The sequence below is a fragment of the Chrysochloris asiatica genome, unplaced genomic scaffold (genome assembly GCF_000296735.1).
Source record: "Chrysochloris asiatica unplaced genomic scaffold, ChrAsi1.0 scaffold00450, whole genome shotgun sequence".
NCBI classification, from domain to species: Eukaryota; Metazoa; Chordata; class Mammalia; order Afrosoricida; family Chrysochloridae; genus Chrysochloris; species Chrysochloris asiatica.
Genome location: NW_006408968.1, coordinates 856,397 through 872,754, shown reverse-complemented (window position 1 = coordinate 872,754; position 16,358 = coordinate 856,397). Strand labels below are relative to the sequence as shown.

The 16,358-nt window shown below is 39.5% G+C and overlaps 1 protein-coding gene across 1 annotated transcript in view; it reads right to left on the bottom strand.

The window, feature by feature from the left end:
• LOC102841833 (Krueppel-related zinc finger protein 1-like) overlaps window positions 1-15,443 on the bottom strand; it is a 65,937-nt gene extending 50,494 nt beyond the window's left edge. Inside the window, exons 1-3 of the mRNA XM_006877262.1 lie at window positions 15,411-15,443; window positions 6,880-7,006; window positions 5,290-5,385 (exon numbers count right to left, since the gene is read on the bottom strand). Coding sequence (XP_006877324.1) covers window positions 5,290-5,385; window positions 6,880-7,006; window positions 15,411-15,443 — 256 coding nt within the window. The remainder of the gene's footprint in view (window positions 1-5,289; window positions 5,386-6,879; window positions 7,007-15,410) is intronic.
• Window positions 15,444-16,358: the final 915 nt, after the last annotated feature.

Genomic DNA, 16,358 nt, shown 5'->3' with positions numbered 1-16,358 from the left:
CAAAGTACAGTTGACAATAATAATGTGAATGGAACTTTCAGGACCTTCATTTGCTGATGGAGCACAACTGAAAATGAGAAGAAACAGCTGCCAACATCCATTAATAACAGGAAAGTGAAGTATGAATCTAGGAAAAATGGAAGTCATCAAAAATGAAATACAATGCATAAAGAGACATCCTAAGCATTAATGAGCTGAAATGGTCTGGGAAGGGCTATTCTGAAGAAGAAAAATCTTGTGGTTTACAATGCTAGGAACATCAAATTGAAGAGAAATGGTATCACATTCATGCTTAAAAAGAACATTTCAACTTTTTCACTGAAGTACAATGTTGTCTATGATTCGATAATATTCATACACCTAGAAGGAAAACTAGCTAATACCACTATTATTCAAATTTACACACCAATCACTACAGCCAGTGATGATGAAACTAAAAATTCTGCCAATTCTTTACTTTGAAATTGATAAAAAATGCAATCAAGATACATTAGTAATTACTAGAGACTGGAATGTGAAAGTTGGAATAAAGAAGAAGGATTGGTAGTTGGAAGATATGGCATTGAGGACAGAAATTCTGGATATTGTGTGACAGAATTTTGCAAGAATGATGTTTTATTCATTGCAAATACCTCTTTAAAAAATCATAAAAGACATCTAAACACATGGACCTCATCAGATGGAATACACAAGAATCAAATTTATAACATCTGTGGGAAAAGATGGTGAAAAGCTCAGTATCATCAGCTAAAACCAGGCCAGGGGCAGACTATGAAACAGACCATTAATTAATCATATGCAAGTTCAAGCTAAAGTTGAATAAAATTAAAACAAGTCCACAAGAGCAAAAATATGACCTTGAATTTATCCCAACTGAATTTAGAGACCATCTCAAGGACAGAATGGATGTATTAGACACTAATAGCAAGGCCCAGAAAACCTAGGATGACATCAAGAACATCATCCACAAAGAAGGCCAAGTTATTAAAAAGTCCGAAAAGAAAGAAAGACAAAATGGAAGTCAGAAGAGACTCTGACACTTGCTCTTCAGTATAGAGAAGCTAAAGCAAATGAAAGACGAGAGAAGTAAAAGAGCAGAACAGAAGATTTCAAAGGGAAGCTTGAGAAGACAAAGTCAAATATTATAATGAAATACGCAAAGATCTGGAGTTAGAAAACCAAAAAGGGAAAACACACATTTCTCAAGCTGGTACAACTGAGGAAAAAACTCATGCCTCAACTTGATTTACTAAAGGATTCTTTGGGTAAAATATTGAGCGATGCAGACAGTATCAAAAGAAAATGGAAAGAATACACAGAGAGTCACTGTACCAAAAATAAATGGTCGATGTTCTCCCATTTCCCCAAGATCAGTTTCTCCTGTTACTAAAATCTACATTAGTGCTGTACATTTCTTGCAATTGATGAACCAATATTGACAGATTACTATTAATGAATGTCCATAACTTACATTAGGGTTCATTCTTAGTGTTGTACAGTTCGATGGGTTTTTATAAATGCATAATGTCATGCATCCACCATTACAGTATGCAGGAGCTGGTGGGCTTTGAACTGCCTGTCTTCTAGCTAGTAGCTGAGTACTTAATCACTGCACCACCAAGGAAGATTCATAAGCTTTGTTAAAATGTATTACTTACAGGTGATGGTGGCCAATTATTTGGTCTATTTACTGTTATGAAGTAGTTAAAAAAAAAAAAGAAAAAGATAGTACTATTTCAGAAGGATAGAAAGGAGCAGAGAGAGGAAGAGGTATTCAAGGAACTATTAGAAGGTAGTTTTCCTCATTTGAAGAAAGATGTAGATAAGATTACTACAAAAACACGCATGTTTAAATACAAAATAGCAGAATCCAAATATAAAGTAGTTGTTAAGTGCTGTTGAGTCAGTTTTGACTCATAGTGACCCTGTATAAAGTTTCCAAGGAGTGGCTGGTAGGTTTGAACCACCAACTTTGTGGTTAGCAGTCCAGGGCTTATCCTACATCCCGAGATTCCAAAAACAAGGAGAAAATCTTATGTAAAGTTCCAAAAGGAAAATTATATTAGTGTCCCAAGAAAAGAATTAAATAAGCATCCTATTTCTTCTCATCTACAAAACTAGAACTAGAAAACAGAATTCTGAGGAGAAATAACTGTGCAAGATATTTTAGGAAAAAGGACAATGACTTAGAATTGCTCTTCAGTTAAGACATCATCATTCAGATGCAAAGGTGAAACACATATCCACTACCAAGATAAAGAACCATTTCATCCACATAGCTATTTCATGAAAACATAAACATAAGAATATATGTAACAGCTCCAGTGACTCAGAGCAACCTTAAATGGCAGGCTAGAACTGCTCCATAGAGTTTCTGAGACTAAATCTCTACAGGAGCAGCCATTCCCATTCTTCTCCTTGCTGAGCTTTGGTGGGCCAGAGGTTTAAGGAAATGGGGAGGGATGAAGTATACATTTGTTGTTGTTGCTAGCCATATAAAATTTCTTAAAATGATAATAATAATGAAATTTATATCAATTTGTTGTTGTTAAGTGCCATTGAGTTGGTTTCGACTCATAGCAATTCTGAATGAGTATTCAAGGCTGTAAATCTCTGTGGAAGCAGAAAACATCTCTTTCCCACAGGGTGCCTGGTGGGCTCTAACTGCCAACCTTCTGATTAGCAGTCTAGCACTTATCCTATAGAGTCACTGTGTTCCCTATCTATCAATTTCTTGTTGTTAAGTGTCGTCAAGTTGGTTCCAACTCATAGCAACCCTGCATAGTTGCTGAGGCTTTAAATCTTTGCAGAAGCAGAAAGCCTCATATTTCTCCCAAAGAGAGGCTGGCGGGCTTGAACCACGGACCTTGTGGTTCACAGTCTAGTTCTTATAGAGCCACTGTACCCCCGTCAATTAGGAGTGGGTAAAAATGCTGCAAAAAGTGTATAATAAAGCAACTTAAAACTAAAATTCTGAATTACATCATCAAAAATCCAAGTGTGTGTGTGTGTGTGTGTGTTTGTGGATATGAGTACATGTCAAGGCTAGCAAACACAACTTCATAAAGTAAGATGAGAGCCCACAGAGCAAGTAAAGAAGACTGAATCTGTGCAGGAGGCATGCTTGCAAGGTGGTATGCCTCCACGTACTTACCGCCGGAGCCAAGTTTGCTGGCCCATGGAGCTAGAGCGAGTGCTTTCAGGCTGAGGCTTATGGTCAGTTGATGAGCTCTGTGGGCACTTACCAACAGACCTTAAAGAACTTTGCAACATTGCCCAGGCAGACAGAGGCCTGCCTGTGGAGAGACTGTCCTGACTGGAAGAACTTTGTTTTGAACATTTCTGACCCCCCAATAAACCAATAACTGAAGAGGGAAGAGGGGGAGGGGAGGAAGACAGAGAGAGAGGGCGATCTTAACCTACTGATAAGGAATATGCTTTGAGAATTTATGAAGCATGTCTAGTGATCAATAAGCAAAGGAAATAAATCAGCAAACAGTAGGCAAAAGTCTTAACAAGCAATCTGACCATGGGAAACATTAGTGGCCAAATAATTTATTGAAAGATGCTTAGGTTCACAGGTATCCAAATTAAAACTCCTACCATATGACCTATCATGGCCACAAAATGCACAAAATTTGGTAACAATTTAAATGTTCAATACACAGGAAAAAAAAAAAAGAATTGTATTATACTATATTCATATAATGTAATACTGTATAGCAGTAAAAATAAATGAACCAGAGCTACATATATGCATGTAGATGAATCTTACAAACAAAATGCCAGTGAAAAGAGTTGCAGAAGACTAGAATATGACACCATTTATAAAAAGGTTAAAAATATGCAAAGGAACACATGTGTGGTATATGTGAAGTGAAAAAATAAAGCTGTAAATGAAATTGATAAGGTAAACATCTATCTTCCTCTCTCCCTCCCCCAGGAGGGAATGAAGCAAGATGCATTATAGAAAGGAGGAAAGAGAAAGAAAGAAAGAAATACCCACTGTTGGCTACTGAGAGTTAATTCCAACTCATAGCAACTATGAAGGACAGAGTAGAACTGTCCCATATAGGTCCAAGGCTGTGATCTTTTATGAAAACACTGTCACATTTCCTTCCCTCTCTCTCCCCCCTGTGTAGGAGCTGGTGGGCTTGAACTGCCAGTCTCCAGGTCTGCAGCTGAGCACTTAATCACTGCACCACCAAGAAGATTCATATGCTTTGTTAAAATTTGTTACTTAAAGGTGATGGTTAATTTCATGTGCCAACACAACTATGCTATGGTGGCCAATTATTTGGTCTAGTTACTGTTATGAAGTAGTTAAAAAACAAAACAAAAAAATTGCCATCAAATTGACTCCAACTCACAGCGACCCTATAGGACACAGTAGAACTGTCCCATAGGGTTTCCAAAGTTGTAACATTGACAGAAGCACACTGCCACGTTCTTCCCGCAGAGCGGCTGGTGGGTTCAAACTGCCAACCTTTCACTAACAAGCAAGCATTTAACCCTTCATAATGCGGGTAGGTCTCAATCAATTCGTTGAAGGCCTCAAGAGCAATAATGGAGTTCCTCTAGTATGTGTCATGCCTCCAGAAATCCCTCATTCTACTCTCTTCCCATTGTGTGAACTATGGATTTTGAGACACAAATCTGCAAGAATCTTCAGCCTGTCACCTGACCTACACAAATGAATTTGCCATGCCCCACTGTTTTATGAGCTAATTCTTTAAAATAAAATTTTCTTTATCAATTGATTGATAGATCTTTCACTAGTTCTGTTTCTCTAGAGAACCCTAACTAAAACATTAATCTTAGAGATTACCAAATAGGTGTTCATTCTTCAAACTTACCTGTATTCTTAAATATTTCTAAAGTGGTTAAAGAAGAAGAAAATAACTAACAGAGATGAAGAGGTAGGAATATGAACAAAGAAGGATTTATAAGGTTAAAAGTAAAAGAAATGGAAGGATCAGGAGTTGGCAGCAGACATAGATAAGCTCACAGAGTAGGTGCTGTTCAGAAGGTCAGGACAACAAAATGGAAACCATGAATGAGGAGTTCTAGGAAATACAAGCCAGCTGGAAGGAAAGGAGACAAAGGATGTACAGAGAGCCACTGCTTGAAGATAAAGGTCTAGAATGGAGACAGTGCCAGACAGCCTGAGCAGCAGCCTGCAAAGCCCAAACGAGAGCTTCCTCCCCTGTACACATAAACACTACCTCTCCTTCCCCACCTACTGAGCTGGCGCATGTGCCATCTACCCTGTGCTCCCTCCCTACTCACCTGGACATGGGCCCAGTATACATTCTCTCTCTTCTATCCAGGGTGCTATCCCTTGCTCCAGCTGAGTGATGAGCTTTGGTTTAGAAAATGATATTCCTGTTCATAAGGAAAGAAAATTAGGTGCCTCTTAGGAACTGCAGTGTATTGAACAATTTAATGTCTTTTCTATCCCATAGTCTTTGTAACTCCCACCAAACATTTTTGCTCTGCTGGGTCTGAGTATGAGAAGATGGGAGAAGATGCTGATAGAATTATATGATTCAGTTGTGAGTGGTTAACAGAGTTAATTGTAATAGTAAAACCTTGAAACTCCAACACGCATAACATGAGCCATTTCAGAAGTCAGAATAGGGCTTCTCGATACCATCAAAGAAGAGCCAGGAGTCAAGAGATTTTTTTAAGTCCAGAGCACACTGAACCGCCTCAACCCAGGGACAGGAAGCTTTGACACCACAGGAGTAGTAGAGTAGCAGCAGCAGCAGACCCCAAACCAGAATACAAGACAGAGTCCCCGGAACAAGTAAAGCTGAGTGACTTTGGGCAGGAGGCTAGCTTACAGAGTGGGGTGCCTTAATTGGGGGAGCTAGATTTGCTGACCCATGGAGCTAGAGCAGAGTGCCTTCAGGCTGAGGCTTAAGATGCAGTGGTACTTCCTGTGGGCATTTATCAGCAGCCTACAGTGAGCTTTGTTCACATTGGCCAAGCAGAGAGGCCTGCTGGTGAGACTGTCCTGGCTGGAAGAGCTGCACCCAGATCATATCTGACCCTGAACTGTAACTAGTTAACTTCCTGTGGGCATTTATCAGCAGCCTACAGTGAGCTTTGTTCACATTGGCCAAGCAGAGAGGCCTGCTGGTGAGACTGTCCTGGCTGGAAGAGCTGCACCCAGATCATATCTGACCCTGAACTGTAACTAGTTAACTTCCTTAATAAACCCCCTATCTGTGAGTATGGTGTCTGAGTTCTGTGTGGCCACTGTAGTGAATTATCAAACCCAGATACAGTGCAGTGGGAGGAATGGTTGGTAACATTTTTTGCAGGAATCCACAGTCATGTAGAGGCCAAATAAGAACAGAAAGGCCTTCTGAAAACTGAGCTATGGTGGTGGGGGAACAAGAAAGGGAAAGTGAATATAGATCCATTCACCAGACAGAAAAGAAAGACCCAGCTGAGGGAAATTATTGTTGTTGTTAAGTGCCATCGAGTTGGTTCCGACCCATAGCGACCCTGAACAGGGTTTCCAAGGCTGTAAATCTTTACAGGAGCAGAAAGCCTCCTCTTTCTCCTGCGGAGCAGCTGGTAGTTTCGAACTGCTGACCTTGTGGTTCACAGCCCAATTCGTAACCACTACGCTACCAGAGCTTCTAGCTGAGGGAAATAGGACAGGAAATTCAGGATATCAGACACAACAGGAAACATCTACATATTTTCAACTCAAAATCCAGCTTTTCCCTTAGGTAGCAAGGAAACGAATGTCTTTGCTGATGCATCCTAAATCCTAAGCCAAAAGTCAGTTGGCAAAACAGGTGAACCATATATCCTAGAATACCCAACAGGCATAATTTATGTCTTAAGTGAAGTCCATCTTACCAAGTGAGCTCAGATTGATATAGTTCTCCAGCATCACATCCTTGTACAGGGTTCTCTGAGCAGGGCTCAACAGCTGCCACTCATTCTGGGTGAAGTCCACAGACACATCCCTGAATGCCACAAATGCCTGTAACATAAAACACATCTCTGCTCATCCAGGTGCCCCTCCTGCCCATAGCTTGGTGGTGGTGGTTGTGTGCTGTGGAGTCAGTTCTCATTGCGACCCTATATGGGGTTTCCAAAGCTGTAAATCTTTATGGAAGCAGAAAGCCTCATCTTTCTCCCGCAGAGTGTCTGGTAGATTCACACTGCTATCCTTGCAGTTAGCAGTCCAACTTATAACCCCCACTACGCTACCACAGCTCCTTCATGGCTTGGTAGAGAATGCAAAAAGGTTGCCCAGTGAGAAAATAAGATTTCTAAACATGCTTTGAATGTAATACCAAGTGTTCTAAGATCACTAACCTCCTACCTATCCAGCCAACAGAGGATGTCTAGAAATTAGAATTCTCATAAACTACTGATAATAATAAAACTTGAAATCTTTCAAGAAAGTGAGGCGGAACAGGAGGCACTCACTCATCTCTGCCAAGAAATCTGGAAGACAACTAGCTGGCCAACTGATTGGAAGAGATCCATATTTGTGCCCATTCCAATGAGAGCTGACTGACCCAATGGAATACGGAAATCATCTGACAATTTCGTTGATATCTCAAGCGAGTAAAGTTTTGCTAAAGGTAATACAGAAATGGCTATAATCATACATTAACAGAGAACTTCCAGAGGTTCAAGTTTGATTCAGAAGAGACCGTGGAACGAGGGATATCATGGCTAATGTCCGATGAATCTTGGCTGAAAGCAGAGAATTATCAGAAAGATGTTTACCTGTGCTTTACTGACTACACAAAGGCTTTCGGTTGTGTGGATCATGACAAGCTATGGACAACATTGCGAAGTATGAGTATTCCAGAACACTTAATTGTACTCATGAGGAATCTGTACATGGACCAAGAAGCAGTTGTTTGAACAAAACATGGGAACACTGAATGGTTTAAAATTAAGAAAGGTTGTATTCTTTCACCATTCTTATTCAACTTGTATGCTAAGCAAATAACAGGAGAACCTAGGTTCTATGAAGAAAAACGTGGCATCAGAATTGGAGGAAGACTCATTAACAACCTGCGATATGCAGATGATACAACCTTGCTTGCTGAAAGTGAAGAGGACTTGAAACATTTACTGATGAAGATCAAAGAGCACAGTCTTTGGTATGGATTACATCTCAATGTCAAGGAAACAAAAATCCTCACCACTGGACCAATAAACAACATTCTTATCAACAGAGAAAAGACTGAAGTTGTCAAGGACTTCATTCTTCTTGGATCAACTATCAACACTCACAGAAGCAGCAGTCAAGAGATCAAACGATGTATTGTATTAGGCAAATCTGCTGCACAAGACCTTTTTAAAGTGTTGAAGATCAAAGATGTCAGCTTGAGGAATAAGGTATGCCTGACCCAAGCCATGGTATTTTCAATAACCTCATTTGCATGCGAAAGCAGGGCAGTGAATAAGGAGGACCGTAGAAGAATTGATGCCTTTGAGTTATGGTGTTTGGAGGAGAATACTACAAGTGACACAGGCTGCCAAAAGAACCAATAGATCTGTTTTGGAAGAAGTGCAGCCAGAGTGCTCCTTAAAGGCCAAGATGGCCAAACTTCGTCTCTCATACTTTGGACATATTGTCAGGAGGGAACAGTCGCTGGAGAAGGATATCATATTTGGTAAGATGGAGGGTCAGAGAAAAAGAGGAAGACCCCTAACGAGATGGATTGGTCAGGTGGCAGCATCGACGGACTCAAGTGTGGCAACAGTAATGAGGTTGGCCCAGGATCGGACATTGTTTCGTTCTGCTGTGCATAAGGTTGCTATGAGTCAGTGCTGACTCAATGGCACCTAACAACAACAACTGATAATAATTTTAAAAAATGATATATCTACTGTGGAAAACCATTTGGTAGTTCCAGAAGTTTTACCACTTGATCCTATAATATCTCTCATATGTGGATATCCAAAATAATTAAAAACAGGTTAAAAAGGTAAATATTGTGTATTTTATGACATTTAGGGAAAAAATGGGCCAAGTTACCACCATGAACATCTGCCTTCTAGCTTTCTATGTCATGAGACCACAAAGACATGGATAGTATGCAGCTACCATTACTGATATTGTCAGATATAATGCCAGAAACAAGAGGCAGCTGTGCATACAGAACAAGGGAACACTGAATGGTTTAAAATTAGGAAAGGTGTGCACTGGGGTTGTATTCTTCCACCATACTTATTCAATCTGTATGCTGAGCAAATAATCTGTTAAACTGGAGTATATGAAGAAAAACATAGCATCAGGATTGGAGGAAGACTCATTAACAACCTGTGATATGCAGGTGCTACAACTTTGTTTGCTGAAAGCAAATAGGACTTAAAATACTTACTGTTGAAGATCAAAGACTACAGCCTTCAATATGAGCTGCACCTCAATGTAAAGGAACTGAAAATTCTCACCGCTGGACCAATAAATAACATCATGATAAATGGAGAAAAGATTATAGTGGTCAAAGACTTCATTTTGCTTGTATGCACAATCAATTTTCATAGACACAAATGTCAAGAAATGAAACAATGTATTGTATTAGGCAGATTTATTGCACAAGACCTCTTTAAAGTGTTAAAGAGTAAAGATGTCAGTTTGAGGACTAAGGTGTACCTTACCCAAGCCATGGGTCATATACATGTTAAAGTTGAACAATAAATAAGGAAGACCCAAGAGGATCAATGTGTTTGAATTATGAAATTGAAGAAAAATACTGAAAGTACCATGGACTGCCAAAAGAACAAATAAATCAGTTTTGGAAGAAGTACAGCTAGAATGTTCCAGCTAGAAGCGATGATAGTGAAACTTTGGACTTATTCTCAGGAGGGGTCAGTCCTCAGAAGACAACATGCTTCGAAAAGTGGGAGTCAGCAAAAAAGAGGAAGATCACTCAACAAGATGAACTGACACTTAACAATTGTGAGGATGGCACAGGTCTGGGCAGTGTTTTGTTCTGTTGTGCATAGGGTCACTATGAATTGGAACCAAAATGATGGCACCTAACAAGAAGGCCTGGTATGGCTCCATAGGATAATCACTTAACCCCAAGGTTGGTTTGAACCGTGAGGTTGGCAGTTCAAACTTAACAACCACGCCTCGGAAACCCCATACAGGGTCACTATGAATCAGACCTGACTCAATGGCAATTAACAACAACGACATATAGTCAAGAGACCCAATGATGTTCAATATGTCAGGAGAACTAGGAATCCCAACCATTACTGAATGTTTTCATCTGAAGTTCAATGAAAGAGTCTTAATCGAAAGGAGGACAAAAATGGCATAGAATTACAAATTCTCAATAGAATCTAGACCTGGGACCACTGAGACTGTATGTTGTTGTTGTTGTTGTTATGTGCCATGGAGACAGTTCCGACTCATAGTGACTGTGTACTGGGTTTCCGAGGCTGCAAATCTATGGGAGCAGAAAGCCTCATCTTTCTCCCGAGGAACAGCTGGTAGTTTCAAACTGCTGACCCTGAGGGTAGCAGCCCAATTTGTAACCACTGATGCTACCAGAACTCTTTACTGTGGCTGTATAAAGACCTAAAAGTATTGCCCTGAGATAATCTTTAACACTTAAATCTCACATCAAAAACTTTTCTCAAAAGCTGCTTTGAACAAAACAACAGTTTAGCTCAGTTAGCAAAGTATGTCTGTCTTGAGCACTGTGCTCTTTCAAAGATTCACCTGTGTGGCACCAAATAGACAACAAGCTTAGGGGGCAGTGACATCTCATTAATAATGGTAGAATAATTTGGAAAAGGATAGCAAGAATGGTTCCACAAGTTGCAGAATGTCACTAAATTGTACATATATGAAGACTTGGTTGAAATTATCTATCTTTTGCTGTGTATATTTGTACCAAAAAAATTAAAAATTTTAAAGCCCAGGTAAACTACTTAAGATCACTTGTCTAGATACATTTTGTTTGTTTATTTTTGATGTTTTCTTGATTTACAATATTGGGGATGGAAAATAGATACGAGCCTTTACAGAAAAACATGGAGAAGTTGTACAACAGGACTGATAGTTATTTAACTTATAAATAATTTCACACTTTTTCAAAGTAATTTTTTTAGACCATTTTTGTATTATAGAAAACTTACATAGATAATACAACCATAACAGTTTTGGAAATCAACTAAAGACACATAAAAAATTGAGAAATAGTTATTCCTGAGAAAACTATTAAATCTCAGGGAAGGTGAGTGGAAGACTGTGCTGTTCTTGCTGAGGGCAGGTTTGGTTGAAAATCAACTACTTAGATGCTAGAGGGGACAGAGTTAATTTGGACTGGATCGTTTAAAAAACCCATGCACAGCAACCTTTTCATAAATAGTAGCAATCTGGTATCAAAGGAACAGGGGAGACCAGTAGCTCAGCTAGACTGAGACTATGATTCCTCTTGGGGTAAGCAATGACCAGCAGACAAGCCAAACATTTCAAAGAAAGATTGAGGAAATGAGACAGTCATAATAGACCCTGATAAGGTTTCCACTCATCTATACAGTAGAGACCAGAGAATTTCCAAAACATACACACTCTCCCGGCTAAACAGGAGCCATGCAGCATCTAAGTGCAGAAAACAAGGCAGGAAGTAAAAACAAGGCACATTTAAACTACAAGAACTTAGAAAGTCCTTCTGATAATAAACAGATATCCATTAGCAGAGGCTGGAAGCATTCCTGCTCACGGGGCTTTAGTACAGCAATCATAGCGGCCACCCTCAAGAAGTTAAGTTTTAAAATAAAAACAAAAATAAATACAGAAGTTCAGCAGACATACCACAGGGGATGTAAACACAGAAGTTCAGCGGCTGCATACCACAGGGGAAACACATATTCAAGATACACTCCAGGCAAGTTACTAAACAATCAGCAAAAGAAAAACAGCAGCAAGAGCAACTATTTTCAGAGGCAAAAAATAGATTTCCAGAGTCATCACAATATATTATCTAACAAGTCCAGTGTTCAGCAAAATACTATGAAACATCCACATACAAAAAAGGCAGGAAAATGGGACCTATACTCAGAGAAAAAGCAGTAAATATAAATTATTTCAGTGACCAAGATATTGGACTTAGCAGAAAAAGACTTCAAAACTGCTGTGTACAATCATGTTCAAAGAACAAAAAGTCAAATAACCAGGCAAGAAAATAAGACTGGCATCCAACTTCTCAGAAACAGCATGCAAAGCAAGACAATAATAGAACAGCATCTTTAAACAAATCAGGAAGAGGGATGGGGCGAATGATGGTGACAGGATTTTATAACTCAGTTGTGAGTACTTGTTAGTATCACAATCCTGCTAATGTATAACTAAGAGGGGGGAGTAGTTAATCTTTAATTTCAGGAACATATGATCCCAGGACCATCAAGAAGGAAGAGCATGAGTGGATTGTGAGATCTGTACCTAGGAAAGTGGCAACAGCAGATCAGTGGCATAGACGGTGGCTTGGAGAGACAGAGCAACTGTGGGCTCTAGGCCCAAAGACTGACCGAGTAAGGCTGTGTGCCTGAGGGGAAGGATCCTGGCTGGCAGAATGTGCCCTTTAGGCATTTGTTGTTGTTGTTAAGTGTCATTGAGTCAGTTCCAACTCATAGCGGCCCTGTATAGGGTTTCCGAGGAACAGCTGGTGAGCTTGAACCTCCGACCTTGTGGTTCAAACCAACCTTGCAGTCTAACGCATTAGCCCACAGTACCATACCAAGACTCCTTTGGACATTTAAATGAATGTGTATTTTTTGTTTTGTATGTGTACATCAAATATTTTTGCTTTGTTCGTTTGTGAAATATAAGATGTAAATGGAGGGCCACAGGGAGGAGTAGGCTAACTTGTTGTTACAAGGAGGGGATTTTGTAATTACTGAGAGGAAACAAAATATATAATTTGTTAAATGTAAAGCTATCTTGTAATGATTATCTTGTCTGTAAACCTTCACCCAATTCACAATAAAAGTTAAAAAAAAAAAAAAAAAGTCATCAATCACAAATTTTAAATCTAACTAAGCTTCCTTCAATTATCAAGGCCACCAAAAAAACAAACAAAAAAACACTTAAAATATGAGAGAAGTTAGTGAATACTGAACTCATGAGCCTCAACTGAAGACTACTACCACATGAGATCCATACAATCAAAACACAATTGGAGTAAATTTGCATGTAGACCTGCTGACCTGCTTCCACAGGGTTTACAGCCAAGAAAACCCTAGGGAACAGTTCTACTCTGCTCATGGGGTCACCAATGGGTTGGAATAAACTCGATGGCACCACACAATATATATCTAAGATTAACTCAAAGGTAGGTATGGGTATGGAACTTCAAAGGGGGGCTTCAAAAAGTTCAGGGAAAAACTTTTCCACAAACAGTTTTAAAGCCCATCATATACTTACAGCTAATATAGCAGATAAATATTCAATCCAAAAGAAGGCAGAAAAGTGGAAAAGATCAATAAAACCATAACAATAACTTCATTAAATGTAAATCATATAAATAATCCAATTTCTAAGACTCCTGGTGTGGCATGGCGCTGTAGGATCAGCACAGGACTGTGAACCACAAGGACAGCAGTTCAAATCCACCAGCTGCTCCTTGGAAACTCTATAATAGGGTCACTATGATTCAGAACAGACTCAACAGCACTTACAACAACAACAAACACTACAATTTGAAGTCAGAGATTGTCAGACTGTATAAAAAAAAAGGCAACTAAATTCTGCTCATAATTCACTTAAGTATAAAGAAACAGAGAAGTTAAAGGAACATCGAAAGATAGAGCATCTGAGGACTCCAGACTCATGGAAAGAGAAAGGTTGTGTGCTGGCAGCTAGGAGGCAGGCTTGCAGAATGTGCTCTTTGCTTGGTTGTTTAAATGATTACATATTTCCAAGTGTTTTTGTGTACATTTGAAAAAACAGGAAATAGAAACAAATACTGTTGAATGACAATGCATGGAGGGGACTGTAATCATTGCAATGAAACAAAATATGATAGGATGAGTGTGAAACTGATGTTCCCCCATGTACACTATGACTCAATTCACAATAAAAACTTTAAAAAAACAAAAAAGTAAAGGAACAGAAAAAATATATCATGGAAAAACCAATCAAAAGAAAGTTGAAGTAGCTATAGTATTGCCAGATAAAGCAGATTTCAGAGCAAGGACTACTACCAGGAATAAAAAGTATTATATTTCATGATGACAAAAAAAGGGATTAATTCATCAAAAGGAAATAACAATCCTAAATATTTATACACCAAATATAAGAGCTCCAAAATACATGAAACAAAAACAGAAGTGCAAGAACAAGTCAAAAATTATCATCAGATTTCAACATTCTGAATAAGTAGTACAGCAAGTAGACAGAAGCACAGTAAGGACATAGAAAACTGGAAAAAACACGATCAAGTAATTGACATGTGCAGAGGATTTCACCAACAACTGCAAAATATGCATCAAAGTACACAGTAGAGCCCTGGTGGTACAGAGGGTTCAGCATTAGGCTGCTAACCATAAAATGAGCCATTCAAACCCACCAGCTGCTCCATAAGAGAAAGATGAGGCTGTCTGCTCCCATAAAACCTCTATTGTCTCAGAAACCCTACTCTGCCCAACCTCTAGGGTAACTATGAGTCAGAATTGACTTGATGACAGTGGGATTTTCAAGTGCACATGAGACCTTTAGCAAGATAAATTTTATGACCCTCATATTCTGGGTCATAAACAATTACCAATAAATTCACACCGATTTGAATCATACAAGATATGTTCAATGGCCACAATGGAATTAAATCAGAAACGAATACCAGGAAGACATCTTTGGAAAGTACCCAAATATTTGGAAACTAAACGTTGAAGGCTCATGTAATTGTAAAGCATGCGTCATGCGGCATTCACCATATATATGAGATGGACAACTGATAAGCATTCTCCCTTTTATAAAATAATCTGTGCAAGCTGCTACAAACTTCAACATTGGGGCCAGGCCCGTCCACCCAATGGTCCAGCCTATCCACTACTTACTATACTGCCTGCTTTCGTTCCACTTGTGTTCCCTCTTTCCTCCAACTCTTCAACTTGGGGACTCCTTTAGGAACTTTGCAGATAGCCTTTCTTACTAGCAGTCTTTCCTGAAGACCAATAGTGTCTGCTGTAGTGTTTGACACTAACTATATCATTACTGGGCAATGAAGATGGAAATCCCGTATCTTTACGGTCATAGTTAACTACTTGTGAATGACTGAGTAATGAGTAGAATGGAGAGAAATGCTGAGAGAGGCTCCAAGTAAGACAAGTAATTCCTCCAGAACATCTCATTTACCAAGCCAGCCTCTAGGTCTAGACATGGGAATGGAATTTCAGTAAATACTCACCTCATCCCTGGCTCTCAGAGGTCCTGTGGCCATTTCCTTTCCTGTGGGTACTCTCCCTGAAGAAAGGGAAGGTGCCAACGGTAGATCTGGGAACATAAAAATTAGAGACGCCTGAGTGGAAATGTACTCTCCATGAAAAAAAAAAAGAATTTAAAAACAAGTATCATCTCCAGCCAATGTCTGGGAATAGAAGTGTTTTGTAAAAGACAACAATGCAGCATGGTTTTCCACCAGGACCCTGAAAAAAAGGTCCAGAGAGCTAGGTAATCTATGAGTTCTACTCAATGTTCTGGCCAGAGCGTGAAGTCCCCACTGGCCAACAACTATGTAAATTTGTCACTAATTTTGAATATTCTAACAAAGAAAAGAGGTCCCTGGGTGGCAAAATAGTTTGCATTTAGCTGCTAAAGAATGACAGTTCAAACCCATTCAAGGGAAGTGCAGAAGAAAGTCCTGGCAATGTTTCCAGAAAAACTAGTCAAGAAAACCCTATGAAACAATTCTATTATGTAACACATGGGGTTGCCACAGGAATCAGAACTGTCTCAGTAGCAACAGGTTTGATTTTTTGAGGAATGAGACAAAAAACCTCAGAATGCCTCAGGAGAGGCCAAGTTAATCAGAGTCTCAAGCCTACTGCTTACTGTGAGATGAGACCTTGAAGAAATTACTTTGTCTCTCCCAGGCTATTTCCCCGTGTGTGAAATGCCCATCACGGGGGCATGTCAATGAACCAACATCATGCTGACACAGTGCTGACAGACTGAGGGATGTTACCAAGCCTGAAGCTGAAACCTGGAGGGACTTGGGGAAAGGCTCAGAAACTGTATCCTCCAGTCAGCATGAACGTGTACGTGGTAGACTAAACACTCCTAACAGAAATACTTCTGCTACACAGGTCAAGGAGTGGGATCGGGATACCAGCAGCAGATGTAGTTAGAGTAGTCT